Source organism: Schistocerca americana, chromosome 10 (assembly GCF_021461395.2).
Source record: "Schistocerca americana isolate TAMUIC-IGC-003095 chromosome 10, iqSchAmer2.1, whole genome shotgun sequence".
Classification (NCBI taxonomy): domain Eukaryota; kingdom Metazoa; phylum Arthropoda; class Insecta; order Orthoptera; family Acrididae; genus Schistocerca; species Schistocerca americana.
Window position 1 is genome coordinate 190,507,162 of NC_060128.1, and position 17,577 is coordinate 190,524,738.

At 44.4% G+C, this 17,577-nt stretch overlaps 1 protein-coding gene across 1 annotated transcript in view; it reads right to left on the reverse strand.

Annotated features, from left to right (window-relative positions):
- The window catches only part of LOC124552377 (AF4/FMR2 family member lilli), a 717,562-nt gene that overhangs the window by 115,596 nt on the left and 584,389 nt on the right, over positions 1-17,577 (reverse strand). Inside the window, exon 3 of the mRNA XM_047126641.1 lies at positions 2,765-2,926. Within this exon, the coding sequence (XP_046982597.1) occupies positions 2,765-2,926 (162 nt within the window). The remainder of the gene's footprint in view (positions 1-2,764; positions 2,927-17,577) is intronic.

Below are 17,577 nucleotides of genomic sequence, written 5' to 3' on the forward strand. Positions count from 1 at the left end.
GAAAATGAATTTGCAATAACAATAAACAGGTCTCTAGGTGAATATATATATATATATATATATATATATATATATATATATATATATATATATATAGAGAGAGAGAGAGAGAGAGAGAGAGAGAAAGAGAGAGAGGATGGGTTGAGCGAAGGGGAAGGAGAAGATGGAGGGAGAGGATGGACAGGGAGGAAGTGATGGACAAAGAAAGGGGGCTGGGAAGATGAACAGACACAGGGGACAGATGGAGATTAGGACGTATATCCCGTTCCCTTACATATTAGAAACGTATGCTTTCTCCTTCCTCTCTTTTCCTTTTAAGCAGACTGAGCCAGAGAAAAGCGTGGCCAGGTACAGCTAGTAAATGATGTGTGTGCACTAGGCCCGATGGCGATACCTCGATATCAGATCCATTAAATCATGCTGCGTGACCTGCTGACCCGACAACGGCTCTCCAATAGCACATAAAATAAATATAGATGTGTTTACGGTTGGCCCAGTGTTAGTCCCAGATTCTGTGTCCAAGTAATTACTTAAATAGCACAGTTATGACCCTTGTCAGCCCACCAGTATCTAGTTGGATGTACTGTCTGGGAATATACGCTACTGGCCATTAAAATTGATACACCAAGAAGAAATGCAGATGATAAACGGGTATTCATTGGAAAAATATTACGCTAGAACTGACACGTGATTACATGTTCACGCAATTTGGGTGCATAGATCCTGAGAAATCAGTACCCAGAACAACCATCCCTGGCCGTAACAACGGCCTTGACACGCCTGGGCATTGAGTCAAACAGAGGTTGGATGGCGTGTATAGGTACAGTTGCCCATACAGCTTCAACAGGATACCACAGTTCATCAAGAGTAGTGACAGGCGTATTGTGACGAACCAGTTGCTCGGCCACCACTGACCAGATGTTTTCAATTGGTGAGAGATCTGGAGAATGTGCTGGCCAGGGCAGCAGTCGAATATTTTCTGTATCCAGAAAGGTACAGGACCTGCAACATGAGGTCGTGCATTATCCTCCTAAAACGTGGGGTTTCGCAGGGATCGAATGAAGGGTAGAGCCACGGGTCGTCTGAAATGTAACGTCCACTGTTCAAAGAACCGTCATTGCGAACAAGAGGTGACCGAGACGTGTAACCAATGGTACCCCACGCCATCACGCCGGGTGATACGCCAGTATGGCGATGACGAATACACGCTTCCAATGTGCGTTCACCGCGATGTCGCCAAACACGGATGCGACCATCATGATGCTGTAAACAGAACCTGGATTCATCCGAAAAAATGACGTTTTGCCATTCGTGCACCCAGATTCGTCGTTGAGTACACCATCGCAGGCGCTCCTGTCTGTAAGGCAGCGTCAAGGGTAACCGCAGCCATGGTCTCCGAGCTGATAGTGCGTGCTGCTGCAAACGTCGCCGAACTGTTCGTGCAGATGGTTGTTGTCTTGCAAACGTCCCCATCTGTTGACTCAGGGATCGAGACGTGGCTGCACGATCCGTTACAGCCATGCGGATAAGATGTCTGTCATCTCGACTGCTAGTGATACGAGGCCTTTGGGATCCGGCACGGCGATCCGTATTACCCTCCCGAACCCACCGATTCCATATTCTGCTAACAGTCATTGGATCTCGACCGACGCGAGCAGCAATGTCGCGATACGATAAACCGCAATCGCAACAGGCTACAATCGGACCTTTATCGAAATTGGAAACGTCACGGTACGCATTTCTCCTCCTTACACGAGGCATCACAACAACGTTCCACCCGGCAACGCCGGTGAACTGCTGTTTGTGGATGAGAAATCGGTTGGAGACTTTCCTCCTGTCAGCACGTTGTAGGTGTCGCCACCGGCGCCAACCTTGTGTGAATGCTTTGAAAAGCTAATCATTTGTGTATCACAGCATCTTCTTCCCGTCGGTTGAATTTCGCGTCTGTAGCACGTCATCTTCATGGTGTAGCAATTTTAATGGCCAGTACTGTATGTACTGTGGCTGATACTGACGGATCTGACGATTTGCAGCGTGTGTGGAGTCAGTCCTACTACAGCGCTCTGTTATCAGATGTGTGATACGCGCGCTTTGTACAGTGACATCCGTGTCTTCTTCCTGATGCACGTGCTTATGTATTGTTACATGTGTACAGTTAACCCAATGTTGGTCCTCCAATAAATCGATATCTGTGTGTGTGGTAGGCCTCCCGCTATTTCAAGTCCAAAACAATCTTAACGTGTGTGCAGATGGTCCCGAAGATCGTATCCGATAAATTGTAACGCATGTACAATTTGGTTTGACATTGCCCATCCCCCCCGTCTAAGACCAGATCCAATTAATCATTACATACGCACAGTTAACACGGCTTTAACCTCCCCCCTCCCCCAGTAACATGTCTGTCAGAGTGCTAAGTGCGTACGGTTAGCCCAGCATCGATAGTTCAAGTCCAATAAATCGTTGTGTGTCAACAGTTGACCCTACGTTGGTTCCCCAATTTTGAGCCTGACAAATCGTTACACGTGTGCTCTTAACTGGATGTTGGCTTTCGGTATCACTTTCAATAAAACGTAACAGGTACATAGTCGATCCATCGTCTCCCCCTTCCTCCAAATACAGTACCTGACAAATCACGCTGCACCTCGGGTTCTGATCTCCCCTCTTCGCTGTCACGAGGTACGTGAGTCGGCAGACGTGAGCCCTGCAGGAGAGGCAGCAGCCCACTGGCCCGCGCTTCAGACCTACCTGCTGCGGGGCGACTCACCTTCTGAGCAGAAGACCTTCTTGGTGGGCCGCTGGCGCGCGACCACGTGGTAGCCGGGCTTGCACTGGCAGATGGCGTTGTGGGCGATCTGCTTGCACTCGGCGTGCGCGTCCGTGTACGTGCACGTCGCCAGGTAGTAGCACTGCTCGCCCAGCCGCACCGCTGCCAACACACACAAACACACAAGGATTCAGTCCACTCCACCTGTCGTACACACACCGTCCACGAATTTATGTTTAATGGCTACATCAGCAATGCCGTTCAGTGACGAAAACAACAAGTGACGAAAACAACAAGTGACGAAAACAACAAGTGACGAGTAATGTGTAACGGGTACACCGTACGTCCAAAATGTTTCGAGACTCATTTTATTCCTGACGTACTCACGACGTGAGCACACTAACGTATAAAATGACTTTTATCTTAATAATAGCAATATTTACATATGTGTTTGGAGAGAGAGAGAGAGAGAGAGAGAGAGAGAGAGAGAGAGAGAGAGAGAGAGAGAGAGAGAGAGAGGGGGGGGGGGGTTGATTTGTGATTGAGATTTTTGCTTTAGGTTGTGTTGTGTACATAGTTCCATGTAGTCAGCGCGTACACAACTTTCCCACTAGAGCGCGCCCCGCTAAGCACAACAGCGCAAGCACAGCGCTCGTCCGTCTCCGCACTACGAGATGGCGCTGCCATAGAGACGGACCAAATTCTGCTTCCGCCGATCCGCATATTAATATGTAACGCAGCCAATGAGATTGCTGCTAACGTAGAACCTTTTCTCCTCCCGGATCACACTCGCGCAGTGATGCCTGAACGCGCGAGGTATTATAACGAGTGTACAGACCTCCGATTAGTCAGTCTGCATTTGTCTGCAACAGCCTGTACCAGTCTGCATTAGTCTGTACCAGTCTATAGTCAAGTTTCAGTCTGCGCCTAATAAGATTACCATATTCCTGTACATAGCCATGAAGATAAATGTATAGACACTTTTGTCAAGTATCAGAGATATATGTGATTAACGTACCAATACCAAAGGAACTTCAGACTGTAAATTGTAAATAGCATACAGAACGAAGTTAAGTAATTTTTGTGCTTGTCATTATTTTAATAAATGTGTGTGAAAATAAATCAAGTTCTGTTTAAAGTTGGTCACCGTCAATCTGCTACTCTAAGCATACCAGTGGCATCTCTATCGTCTGACCTAACGGCAGAAGATAAACACGCCACGATAAGACCACGAGACATATTGCTGACACTCGCCTACTTCGTTAGAGCGACAAGTCAAATAATCTGATGGCGTGTGTACCGAAGGTCTTACAGTACGCACACCACAGGTTGTAACGAAGCAGGGTTGCCCACTGCTATCATGTTTTGGTTTTACACTCCTTCAGTAACTTAGTTAAACAATGGACTTTTATTTATTTATCTATTTATTTATTTATTTATTTATTTATTTTACCTACTCAGATTCCGACTACAGATTCTGTGGTCTTCAGCCTCATAGCAAAAATTTCAGATATAATTTGAATAAAATTTCCCTAGTAAAATCTATTGCTTCAGTACATTCTAATGTCTATTCTGAAAGTAATGAGCTAATTAGCTTTATTGGAAATGAATCCTATTAAAAGTTATGAACAATGACATATATTGTGCAATACATATTAAGTAAAATTCGAGTGAGGTAATAGATCGAATTCAGCTATAAGACTGCATCCAAAAGAGAGCCTAAATTTTACTGATTCCAGCAAAGTGTTTAAATTAACTTAAAGTCTATTAGTTAAATAGATATTAAGACTTAAAATCTGTAGCCTGTATGACTTTCAGTGCCAATTGTGACCGAACTACTGAATAATTCCGAGATCTGTTTTGATACTCTTGCTACCTTTATTTTTCTACGTAAAATGACTCCAGTCTCAACTTCGTAAGTGCATTAATTAAGAATTAAGTTTATTTGAATAAGTAAAAATTATTGTTCAAGAGGGCTGCCATATTTTATAAGTGAGGAATTCCCACTGCGGATGCATAAGTTAGTTCTGCGTATTTAAATTGATACAGCTCACTCAAGTTATTTAAGTAACAAAACTCTATAGTTTACTTCAAAACCAATTAGAAAGGCTCATTTTAACCCTGGGAAATTATAAACTATAATATATTAACATAAACAGTCAAATATTCAAGCACTCGTCTATATAAGGTCCGAGCTGTTGCAGTTCTCAGTTAGTTCTCGGTCAGATTCTCATGGAGCAAAAGTGCGGCAAGTCGGTTAATTTTTGCGGTCGGTACCAAAAAATTGCAATTGTATTCGGCTTTGAACATTTAACGCGTATTGGGAACATTGTTAAAGACTGGAAAGTTTTGACCTACCTAATGTGACGATTATTAAGTGTAAGAGGCCTGGTCACATGAATATTGTGTGTGTGAGTGATATCAAATAAATCGCACTGTGATTGTCGTAAATGTTCAACAATGAATACGGTCTTGACTTTTGATTTTGGGAATCATAATCTAGGATCCTGGCTTCTTAATTGCAGTGTGATTTGGGTGAGACGGACGCAGTTACCGAGAAGACAATATTGAATAAGCAAAGCAAGGTAGGTCAGGAACACTGCGCACTATCTACTGGGTGAGGAAATGTTTCACTACGTCCGGTTGTGACGTTAACTTTAAGAGGCACCAATACAACGATTCAGCCCGACACGTTACAAGGTCGTAACTGCTACCTGAATTTTTGTTGCTGCCTCCTCGAATGATCAGCTTCTGCACCAGTAGGTGACGTATTATAATTTGTAGGAAGTTATTGTTCTTTAAGGTTTAAAATACGACTCTGTTAGTTACTTGGCCGTATTGCGGATAGCTTTGAGCCCAAGTTTTCGTAGCTTTTCATACAATTCTGTCGATTGATAGACGGCGACGACAATGAAATTAACATCCTTTTCCAAAAACAAGATATTTCTGTTCTTCACTTCCAGAAAATTTGTATACATAAATGTTTGGCAACTCTTTACACACACTTTACCCGGTTTTATCGCTAAAATATCAATTTTCATTAAAAGTAACAATACGTTAGGAGCGGCGGCCTAGCAACACGCCCTCTTTCCACAAGATACAGAGTAACAGTCCTCTTTTTTTTTTAATGAATCAATTTTTTTTTGAGTCCATACTCAAAGATTCACAACTACTTTCGTTGCTGAGATTGCGCGCTAAAGAGTTTCTTGCTGTCCAGCTGCGCTTCACTTCACTTCAAGTACTTTTTGAATCACATTTACATTTACGGTATTTACATACATGACTAAGCTTCTCAGAATAAAATCAGGCACAAATTAGTTTAAAAAAAGCAGTGAGGCACACATTACATTACAAACTCCGGTGGCAGCTTGAACTAGAAGGCGTGAACGACATAAGTGCCTGCGACTATTCAGTTGTGAGCGAGCGAGCGGTGTTAAGTAGTCGACGTGCGGCCGCACTCTCTCAAATCGCAATGGAGCCTTGTCCCTAAATCAGGCGTTAGAGAATGTCCTGAAGGGAAGAAAAGTGTGTGCAAAATCTGCACCGCACACTTTTCCTAAAAAATAAATAAAAGATGCATGGACGCCTGCTGCTACTCGATTGAAATACAAAACGCGAGCGATTCTTTTTTTTTGTGGGAAATATCACGTGGATGAAAGTGGTGTTATCAGAAGGGACCTGAAGAGCGACAGGCAGATTCGACATTTCTAGATTTCCGGAAAGATTTTGACTATTAACGAAGGTACTAGCATTTGGAATATACTCCGAGATATGTTGTCCTCGACGTTGAGTGTTCATTAGAGACACCGGTATTGTAAGGAGTGCTCCAGGGAAGTGTACATACATTAATGATTTGGCGGACTGAGTGGGCAGCAATACTCGGCTGTTTGCCGATGATGCTGTGGTGTGTGAGGAGGAGTCTCCATTGAATGACTGTAGGAGGATAGAAGATGACTCAGACAAAATTTGTAGTTAGTGTGATGATTGGTAGCTGGATCTAAATGTAGAAGAATATGAGTCAATGCGGAGGAGTAGGGAAAAAATGCTGTAATGTTCGGTCGCAGTATTACTAGAGTCCTGCTCGAGACAGCCACGTCGATTAAATATCTGGACGTAACGTTGCAAAGCGATATGAAACGGAACGAGCATTTGAGGACTGTGGTAGGCGAAGGTGAGTTTTAGGAAAGAGTGGTTCACCTGTAAAAGGAGACCGCATATAGGATGCTGGTGCGACCTATTGTTCAGTACTGCTCAACTGTTTGGGATACGTACCAGATCGAACTGAAGAAAGACATGGAAGCAATTCAGAGGCGGTCTGCTAAATTTGTTACCGGGAGGTTCTAACAAAAAAATGGCTCTGAGCACTATGGGATTTAACTTCTGAGGTCATCAGTCCCCTAGAACTTGGAACAACCAGACTGTAGCGCCTAGAACCGATCGGACACCCCGGCCGGCGGAGGTTCTAACAACACATGTATAAGAGAGATGCTTCAGGAACTCAAATGGGGATCCCTGGAGGCAGGGAAATATTCTTTTTGAGAAAATGGGAAGTTGCGGTAGAGAAAATGGCCCAGAGATCACCAGTGTGTGTGTGTGTGTGTGTGTGTGTGTGTGTGTGTGTGGTGTAGTGATGAAGTGTTATGAAACAATGTACAGTATGTGCAGTGACCGATAGTGAAATATGAGTGAACAATGTGACATTACATTATTTAATAAGTTAAATGTAAAAAAAAGTATTGTATACCAGGAGTAAATCTAACGATTGTCTCTAACTAGAAGTCTGTAAATATATGTGTATACGAAAATTGATCTAAATTTGTAAATACTTTTACATGTCCTAGATCCTTGTGAAAAGAGATCTACCGACGAATAAAGCTACTACTACTAAATTTAGAGGATGTCATTTGACGCTGACTGCCGAACGATTCTACAGCGGGTAACATACATTGCGCGTAAGCACCACGAAGAGAAGATTCCTGAAAGTATGTCTCATACGGAGGCATACAGACAGTCGTTTTTATCCTCGTTCTATTTGCAAGAGCAGCAGGAAAGGAAATCACTGGTAGTGGTACAGGGTGCCCTCCGCCACTCACCGTACGATGCCTGGCGGCGTATCGTAGTACTGTGTGGGTGTAGATACAGAGACCTTCCAGAAAGCCGCAAACTGCAGAAACACACATCAAGGATCAACACCTTGTCGACGTAACTGTCATGAGAGCCAATGTGACGTACGAATAGAACAACCGCCCAAAGGAGGAGTTTTCTGACAGTTTCACATGGTTATGTCAACGTTCTGTGCGTTTTTGTCAAGTGAGGGGGAAGCTATGTAGAATGCCAGAATCACTAAAACGCCTTCTTAAATTTTCTTTGTTAATCCAGTCTCGAAACTTTTTGGAGTGACAGGGTTAACTACCACCTTCTGCTACGATGTAGACCTTACACCATGGATGATGCAGACTGCCCATGATTGACTACTGGCAGCATCAATTTTCAGGGGATTGTAGCTTAAATGTAGTACGAAGGCTCTTCGGCAAGTAAGGTCCGATCGGACGCGAAATGGAAACCACACGTGTTGGGCAGTGTCCCTACTGTGCCCGTCGATGGCGTCCCGTCGCTCTTTTGCGTTCAGAGCGCACAGCGGCGCGTGAAGACACCTAGGTTCAAATGGCCCTAAGCACTATGGGACTTAACATTTGAGCCTGCCGGTGTGGCAGAGCGGTTCTAGGCGCTTCAGTCTGGAACCGCGCGACCGCTATGGTCGCAGGTTCGAATCCTGCCTCGTGTGATGTCCTTAGGTCAGTTAGGTTTAAGTAGTTCAAAGTTCTAGGGGACTGATGACCTCAGATGTAAAGTCTCATAGTGCTTAGAGCCATTTGAACCATTTTTTTGATCCTGCAAGGGTTCCGTTTCTACCGATTGAGGTGTGGTACCCTAAAAAATGGAAGAAACAGGATGCCATCATCATTTAATCATCGATTACAGATGCAGGTCCTTTGGGGGAAAAATATGGCTGTAGTTTTCCCTGGTTTCAGGTGTTCGCAGTAACAGTACAGCAGGGTCATGTTGGTTGACGTTCTAATCAGTGATTTGTCCAGATTGCTGCCCATGAAACGTCCGAAAAGGCTGCTGCCGTCTTGAGGGACCACACCTTTGTCTAGCCACTGCATAGATAGTCCTCCAGTGTGGTCGCACCTACGTTACAGCTGTCTGTCTTGTCGAAGCACAGGAGACACCAAGCCTCGACAAGGCCCATTTGTAACGTCACGTAGAGTAATCATTACGTTCAGTAAGAGATGAAAAATGAAATAAAATTTACAGTTGTAATACAATATGTGCGTAACTCAAACTTACTTCAACAATTGCCTTTTTGCGTCTCTGTTAATGGAGGTTTCAGTGATGCAAATATTAGGTTACAACTGTACATTCAGTTTTGTTTTTTGTCTGTCATTAAACGCATCGATAACCAAACACAAGTTTATCATTTTTAATTAGATGTAAAAATTTCAGCGTAGCGAAAAAAAAAGTAAAAAATTTCCTTTGTCAACAGCTACGCCTCTACTCTGTATTAGTAACACCTCATTTTATCTGCGTTTGCGACACGAAGTTTTCACCTGGCGACAGCCTAACAAGCTAAAAGTTGAACAATTATCAAATAAATATTACATTACTCGCCATTAAAATTGCTACACCAAGAAGGAATGCAGATGATAAATGGGTATTCATTGGACAAATATATTATACTAGAACCGACATGTGATTACATTTTCGCGCAATTTGGGTGCATAGATCCCGAGAAATCAGTACCCGGAACAATCACCTCTGGACGTAATAACGGCCTAGATACGCCTGGGCATTGAGTCAAAAAGAGCTTGGATGGCGTGTACAGGTACAGCTGCCCATGCAGATTCAACACGATAGCAGTTCATCAAGAGTAGTGACTGGCGTACTGTGACGAGCCAGTTGGACGGCCACCGTTGAACAGACGTTTTCAATTGGTGACAGATCTGGAGAATTTGCAGGCCAAGGCAGCAGTCGAACATTTCCTGTATCCAGAAAGGCCCGTACAGGACCTGCAACATGCGGTCGTGCATTATACTGCGGAAAGGTAGAGTTTCGCAGGGGTCGAATGAAGGGTAGAACCACGGGTCGTAACACATCTGAAATGTAACGTCCACTGTTCAAAGTGCCGTCAATGCGAACAAGAGGTGACCGAGACGTGTAACCAATGGCACCCCATACCATCACGCCGGGTGATACGCCAAAATATGGCGATGACGAATACACGCTTCCAATGTGCGTTCACCGCGATGTCGCCAAACACGGGTGCGACCATCATGATGCTGTAAACAGAACCTGGATTCATCCGAAAAAATGACGTTTTGCCATTCGTGCACCCAGGTTCGTCGTTGAGTACACCATCGCAGGCGCTCCTGTCTGTGATGCAGCGTCAAGGGTAACCGCAGCGACGGTCTCCGGCCGCTGATAGTCCATGCTGCTGCAAACGTCGCCGAACTGTTCGTGCAGATGGTTGTTGTCTTGCAAACGTCCCCATCTGTTGACTCAGGGGTCGAGACGTGGCTGCACGATCCGTTACAGCCATGCGGATAAGATGCCTGTCATCTCGACTGCTAGTGATACGAGACCGTTGGGATCCAGCACGGCGTTCCTTATTACCCTCCTGAACCCACCGATTCCATATTCCCACAATCGCGGTAGGCCACAATCCGACCTTTATCTAAGTAGGAAGCGTGATGGTACGCATTTCTCCTCCTTAAACGAGGCATCACAACGTTTCATCAGGCATCGCCGGTGAGCTGCTGTTTGTGTATGAGAAATCGGTTGGAAACTTTCCTCATGTCGGCACGTTGTAGGTGTCGCCACCGGCGCCAACCTTGTGTGAATGCTCTGGAAAGCTAATCATTTGCATATCACAGCATCTTCTGCCTGTCGGTTAAATTTCGCGTCTGTAGCACGTCATCTTCGTGGTGTAGCAATTTTAATGGCCAGTAGTGTATTTTGTAGAACATCGGGAAAGTGTTTCGCATTTCATATACTTATTTTTTTATTTTTTTAGGCTGATGTTTTCTGCAAACCGATTAAGCGCTGACTTGACCGAGGAAAATATCTGTGCTGTCGAGTCACAATTTGCCATGGACCGAAGATGAGAAACAAGAAAACGTTATTCACTCCCTCCCTCCCTCTTGTTTCGCAGCAGCGTTGCCGCACGGACGCACGTCAGTAGCGCGCTCACACACTTCACGCGAGTTTGCGCCAAATAAACCGAACTTCATCCGCCATAAACTGCCTTAGTGCCCCCTGCCTCGCTCGCTGTTCCAGCGTGAGCTCACACTTTATTTCAAAGATCGTCCTAAAGATGTGCAGAGGTCACTTTGCTTCATGTTCCGTACAACGCATTTTGCAGTATTTATTGTTGTTATATGTAAGGCGTGATTTACCAAGAAGCAATGTTCGTAGAAAGTGTAGTCAAGTCGCCTATTTATACAACGAGCCGCACAAGGAACTGTTTCACGACTTTCCAAAGCTTTTATTACATTTGCGTCCTGGTCGGAAACAAATTAAATTACACTACACGTCCGGCGGAATGTTCGTTAACTATCTTCTTTTTCTCTCGTAACATTTACTGCTGTCTTAATTACATCCGGGTATTTAGTTGTAAATGGAACGCGATTCACAGGAGATCGATCTGTATGTGTGTAATTTTGCGAATCAGTGCACATATGAGGTGTTGCAGCACATGTTTTATTAAAAACTGCTGTAATAGGAGGAACATTATGCTGTTGATAATTGCATCAACCCGTTATTAAGTGCATCTACATCTGTGAGTTCTTTAAATTCTTCACCAGAAGCAACAGAAAAGTTTCTCGTATCTTTGGCACACACTGCAACACGCTTTTCTGTAATACTATTTTTTATTACTGCTGGTATCCTTGAAGGAGTTATGTCAGTGTGGGATTTCTTACAACCGTTTCTTTAAATAATTTGTTGCCAACTAGAAGCAGAATACTGCAGAGCAGTTTATGACCGATAACTACCCAATAGACTAAATTTCATCCAAATCAGTTACATGATTACTGTGCAGTTCACAAGTAAGTGCCTGGCAGAGGGTTCAACAAAGTATTTTCCCACTCTGATGAGGAAGCTGGAGACTGAAATTTCGTGAGAAGGCCCTGCCGCAGCGAAAGACGCTTTTGTTTTATTGACTGCCATCCCAATCCTTGTAGTATACCCGTGGCAGTCTCTTCCCTATTTTGCGATAGTGCAAAACGAACTGCCCCTCCTTGAACTTTTCCGATGTTCTCCGTCAAGCCTACCTGATGCTGACCTCACACCGCACAGCATTAGTTCAGAAGGAGGTGGGCAAATGTAGTGTAAGCAGTCTGACTAATAAACCTGTTACATTTTGTAAGTGTACTGCCAATAAACCACAGTTTTTGGGTTGCTTTCCCCCTACAACATTATCTATGTGGTCGTTCCAATTTTAATTATTCGTGGTTATAATTTCTAGGTATTTAGTTGAATTTACGGCCTTTAGATTTGCTTGATTTATCGTGTAACGCAAGTTTAACACATTCTTTTTAGCTCTCATGTGGATGACTTCATCCTTTCCATGATTTTGAGTCAATTACCACTTTATGCATCTGACATATCTTGTATAAATCATTTTGGAATTCTCTTTGATTATCAAATGACTTTATAAAACGGTAAATGATGGCCTCCTCAGCAAACAATCGAAAATGGCTGCTCTGATTGTGTCATAAATCGTTTATGTAGATCAGGAACAACAGAGGGCCATGTATTACATCTACTGTATTCGATGACTTTCCGTCAATTGTTACAAACTGTGGCTTTTATGATAGGAACTCACGAATCGAGTCCCGCGACTAAGACGGTACTTCATAGGCATGCAATTTGATTAGAAGTCAGTCGTGAGGAATGAGGTCAAAAGCCCTTTGGAAATTTTTGAAATCAAACTGACGGCCCTTGACTCTTGAGAATAAAGAGCTAGTTGTGTTTTACAAGAACGATATTTCCTGGATTCCTGTTTGCTAATAAATCGTTTTCTTCGGGGTAATTTACAATGTTAGAACACAGTGTCCGTTCGAAAATCCTACGACAGATCGACGTTAGCGATGTGTGTCTCTAATTCAGTGGATTACTCCTATTTCCTTTTCTGAGTACTGGCGTGACTTTTGCAACTTTCTGGGCTTTAGGTACGGATCTTTCTACGAACGATCGTTTGTATTGCTGAGTAGGGAGCTGTAGCATCAGCATACAATGAAAGGAATCTGAGTGATATACAATCTGTAGAGGAAGACGTGCCTTTATTGTTTTAACCTGCTTTGCAACACGGAGGATATGCACTTCTAAGTTACTGATATTGGCACCTGCTCTGCATTCGAATTCTCCGTCTCCTTTTGTGAATGAATTTCGGAAAACCGGATTTATGAACTTCAGTTTAGTGGCGTTGTCATCAATAACATCGCCATTGTTATCGCGTAGTGATGATATAGGCCTTAACTTGAGGAAGAAATTTCTGAGAACGTAGGTCTGGAGTACATCATTGTATGGTAGTGAAACACTGACTGTGGGAACATCGGAACAGTAGGGAATCGAAGCATTTGAGATGTGGTGCTACGGGCGAATGTTGAAATTTAGCTGGACTGATAAGGTAAGGAATGAGGTGGATTTGTGCAGAATCGGAGAGGAAAGGAATATGTGGAAAACACTGATAAAGAGAACGGACAGGACGGTAGGACAACTGTCAAGACATGAGGGAATGACTTCCATGGTACTAGAGGGAGCTGTAGAGGGCAAAAACTGTAGAGGAAGACAGAGATTAAAATACATCCAGCAAATAATTGAGGACGTAGGTTGCAAGTGCTACTCTGAGATGGAGAGGTTAGCACAGGAAAGGAATTGGTGGCGGGCCGCATAAAACCAGTCAGTAGACTGATGACTCGAAGAAGAAAAAAAAAGTGAAGATATTGACTGCATGTTGGCACTGATGTACTGTATGTACATACAACCACAATCTCTTTGGTTTTTTTGCCAGATTTAGAGATAGAGTTTCGTTATGGAAACTATTAAAAGCATCCCGCATTGTAGTTCGCACTTAATTTCGAGCTTCTGTAAAACTTAGCCAAATTTTTAAATTTGGAGTACTTTTTTCTTTGTTTCTGCAATAGTGTCCTGACCTGTTTTGTATACCATGGGGGATGGGGAGGGGGGTGAGTAAAATCTCTTATTAATTTATTTGGTATACATCTGTCAACTGCCGTCGATACTATTTCTTTTGAAATTAAACCACATCTGGTCTACGGTTACGAAGTCAGATTGGAAGGAGTGGAAACTCTTAGGAAGGTCCCAAGCGAATTGTTGTCTGCTTTTTTAAATAAATATAGGTTTATTTTTGGTGGCTGTGGATGTTATGATACTCAGTTCCCTAGAACAACATTGTGGTCACTAATACCTGTATCTGTCATGATTCTCCTTATTTGATCAGGATTATTATCTGGAACCAAACAAAAATTTGTTCAGTATTTCGCTTTTTAGACCCTCCCCCTTCTTTAATGGGCACGCGTTGGTTCGAATCATATTTTCTAGCTTCACTGGCTTCCTCATGCTGCGTCATTGCGGGTACATACACCGCGAATGAGGAAACTTTGCTGGCTGTAGATGTCAGGCTGTAGTCAGCCAGTCTCGTGTTTTATTCTCCTTTCTGATCAGTACACTTAACCCATCGACAAGACAGGTCTAATTAATCAATAAATACCGATGTGTGTGAAAAAGAGCAACATTACATGTGAGAGCGGGTGCAGGTAGTAGATGATTTCCTCGAACTTCTCTTAGTTCTGAAGTGCATACTGGACTCATTCTGGTAGTTAGCGGGGAGTGGAAATGTGGCCCTTACAGTTTCCGATCGCCTTGGCCTGCCTTCTGACTGGACGCACGCTGTGTGGGGTAACGCTCGCCACCCGACTCCCCAGTGTGGATGTCTGCTTCGCATTCACAGCAGCAGAGGGCGGCCTGCGTCTCTGACGAAATTACACTACTGGCCATTAAAATTGCTACACCAAGAAGAAGTGCAGATGATAAATGGGTATTCATTGGACAAATATGTTATACTAGAACTGACGTGATTACATTTTCACGCAATTTGGATGCATAGATCCTGAGAAATCAGTACCCACAACAACCACCTCTGGTCGTAATAACGGCCTTGATACGCCTGGGCATCGATTCAAACAGAGCTTGGATGGCGTGTACAGGTACAGGTACCCATGCAGCTTCAACACGATACCACAGTTCATCAAGAGTAGTGACTGGCGTATTGTGACGAGCCAGTTGCTCGGTCACCATTGCCCAGCCGTTTTCAGTTGGTGAGAGATCTCGACAATGTGCAGTCGAACATTTTCTGTATCCAGAAAGGCCCGTACAGGACTTGCAACATGCGGTCGTGCAGTTTCGTGCTCAAATGTAGGGTTTCGCAGGGATCGAATGAAGGGTAGAGCCACGGGTCGTAACACATCTGAAATGTAACGTCCACTGTTCAAAGTGCCGTCAATGCGAACAAGGGGTTGACCGTGACGTGTAACTAATGGCACCCCATACCATCACGCCGGGTGATAGGCCAGTATGGCGATGACGAATACACGCTTTCATTGTGAGTTCACCACGATGTCGCCAGACACGGATGCGACCATCACGATGCTGTAAACAGAACCTGGATTCATACGAAAAAATGACGTTTTGCCATTCGTACACCCACGTTCGTCTTTGAGCACACCATCGCAGGCACTCCAGGCTGTGATGCAGCGTCAAGGGTAACAGCAACCACGGTCTCCGAGCGGATAGTCCGTGCTGCTGCAAAGGTCGTCGAACTGTTCGTGCAGATGGTTATTGTCTTGCAAACGTCCCTATCTGTTGACTCAGGGATCGAGACATGGCTGTACGATCCGTTACAGCCATGCGGATAAGATGCCTGTCATCTCGACTGCTAGTGATACGAGGCCGTTGGGATCCAGCACGGCGTTCCGTACTACCCTCCTGAATCCTCCGATTCCATATTCTGCTAACAGTCATTGGATCTCGACCAACACGAGCAGCAATGTCGCGATACGATAAACCGCAATCGCGATAGACTACAATCCGACCTTTATCAAAGTCGGAAACGTGAAGGTACGCATTTCTCCTCCTTACACGAGGCATCACAACAACGTTTCACCTGGCAACGCCGGTCAACTGCTGTTTGTGCATGAGAAATCGGTTGGAAACTTTCCTCATGTCAGCACGTTGTAGGTGTCGCCACCGGCGCCAACCTTGTGTGAATGCTCTGGAAAGCTAATCATTTGCATATCACAGCATCTTCTTCCTGTCGGTTAAATTTCGCGTCTGTAGCACGTCAACTTCGTGGTGTAGCAATTTTGATGGCCAGTAGTGTAGCTACGCTCGGTTCAGAATACCCTTACGTTCTGCGTTCAGCGACCTTGCCCTGTCCTCGCCAGTGGCGGTAAGAATACAGAGATTTGTTTCTCCGAACGACAGGAAAATGGCGTGTCCCTCGCGATAGCGTCGCATTGTTGTGTGGTAACCACGGGGCGCCCCCACAGGCCAGTCTTTGGTCTGGCGCCGATGGGTCACTGACACCTTGAGCGTAACACTGAGAGCACAGAGCTACGGAATGTTTTTTGGCGGCGAGCCGCTTGATACGTCGGAAATCTGAAATTTTGGGAATGGCGATATGAAATAAGGCGGAACTTGCAAAATGCCGGAAAGAGGAGGTCGGATAGGTCGACGTTCAGAATCTTCCAAAAAATCTACGCCGTACGTTTCAGAACAAAATTGCTGGGAGGTTTCGGATTGGCAAAATAAAGCGCGCGTTCTGAAATTGGCCAGCATGTCGGTGTTGGCAGGCTCATACCGACAGGGTGCGGGAGAGAGAAGTGTTGGACTTCTTCGCTGGCAGCCATAGCAGACAGACTTCGTCATCGAGAGGCGAAGAGAATAGTCTTGCACACCGTGAGAGGAGAGGGGATTTAGGAGCAGATGGGCTGCGTCCAGTCCTGCCTGGAAACTCACTGCGCTTCGTCGCCCACAAATGACGTAAGTGTCGCAGTCACGGGGTACGAAATTCGTACGGGGTGATAGGTGAGTTGGTTCAGATTGATCAATCAATCACTGTGTGGTGACCTTTTGGGCATGATTTTACACTTTGAGGTTCTGTTTTTCTGTACTCACTAACCTTCCGGTGAAATCGTCACCAACTCTCCAGTTTTGTGATCATCATTGTAAGAGTATTGTTTCATACAGAAAATTGTAATTTTGGTAATATTTAGGATGTTACGTGTAAAAGTAAAGCTGCAATAGCATCTGGGTAATAGCGGGCAACATCTCTGCCAAAGAGATTGCGCTGCGAGAGACTGTTACTAGCACCTTTGCTTTTGTGAGGAGTGCAGTCAGGGAGGGGGGGGAGAGACAGAGAGAGAGTGAGAGAGAGAGAGAGAGAGAGAGAGAGAGAGAGAGAGGGGGGGGGGGAGTCGAGTTGTATCCTGTGATGGAGTAAGATGTGCTTAGGTCGTGCTGTGTGCTGACAATAGTTTTCTTGTATTATTATTCACTTATGGAGAATGTGTTTCTAAATTCATTCAGAAGACTTCAAATTGTAGTCTAATAGCACATTTGCTGAGACATACAAGCGTAATAATTAATTTGGTGAGAGATTTGAAATTGGAGATTTTTATGATAACGTAACAAGTGTCAAACTTCCTGGCAGATTTAAACTGTGTGCCGGA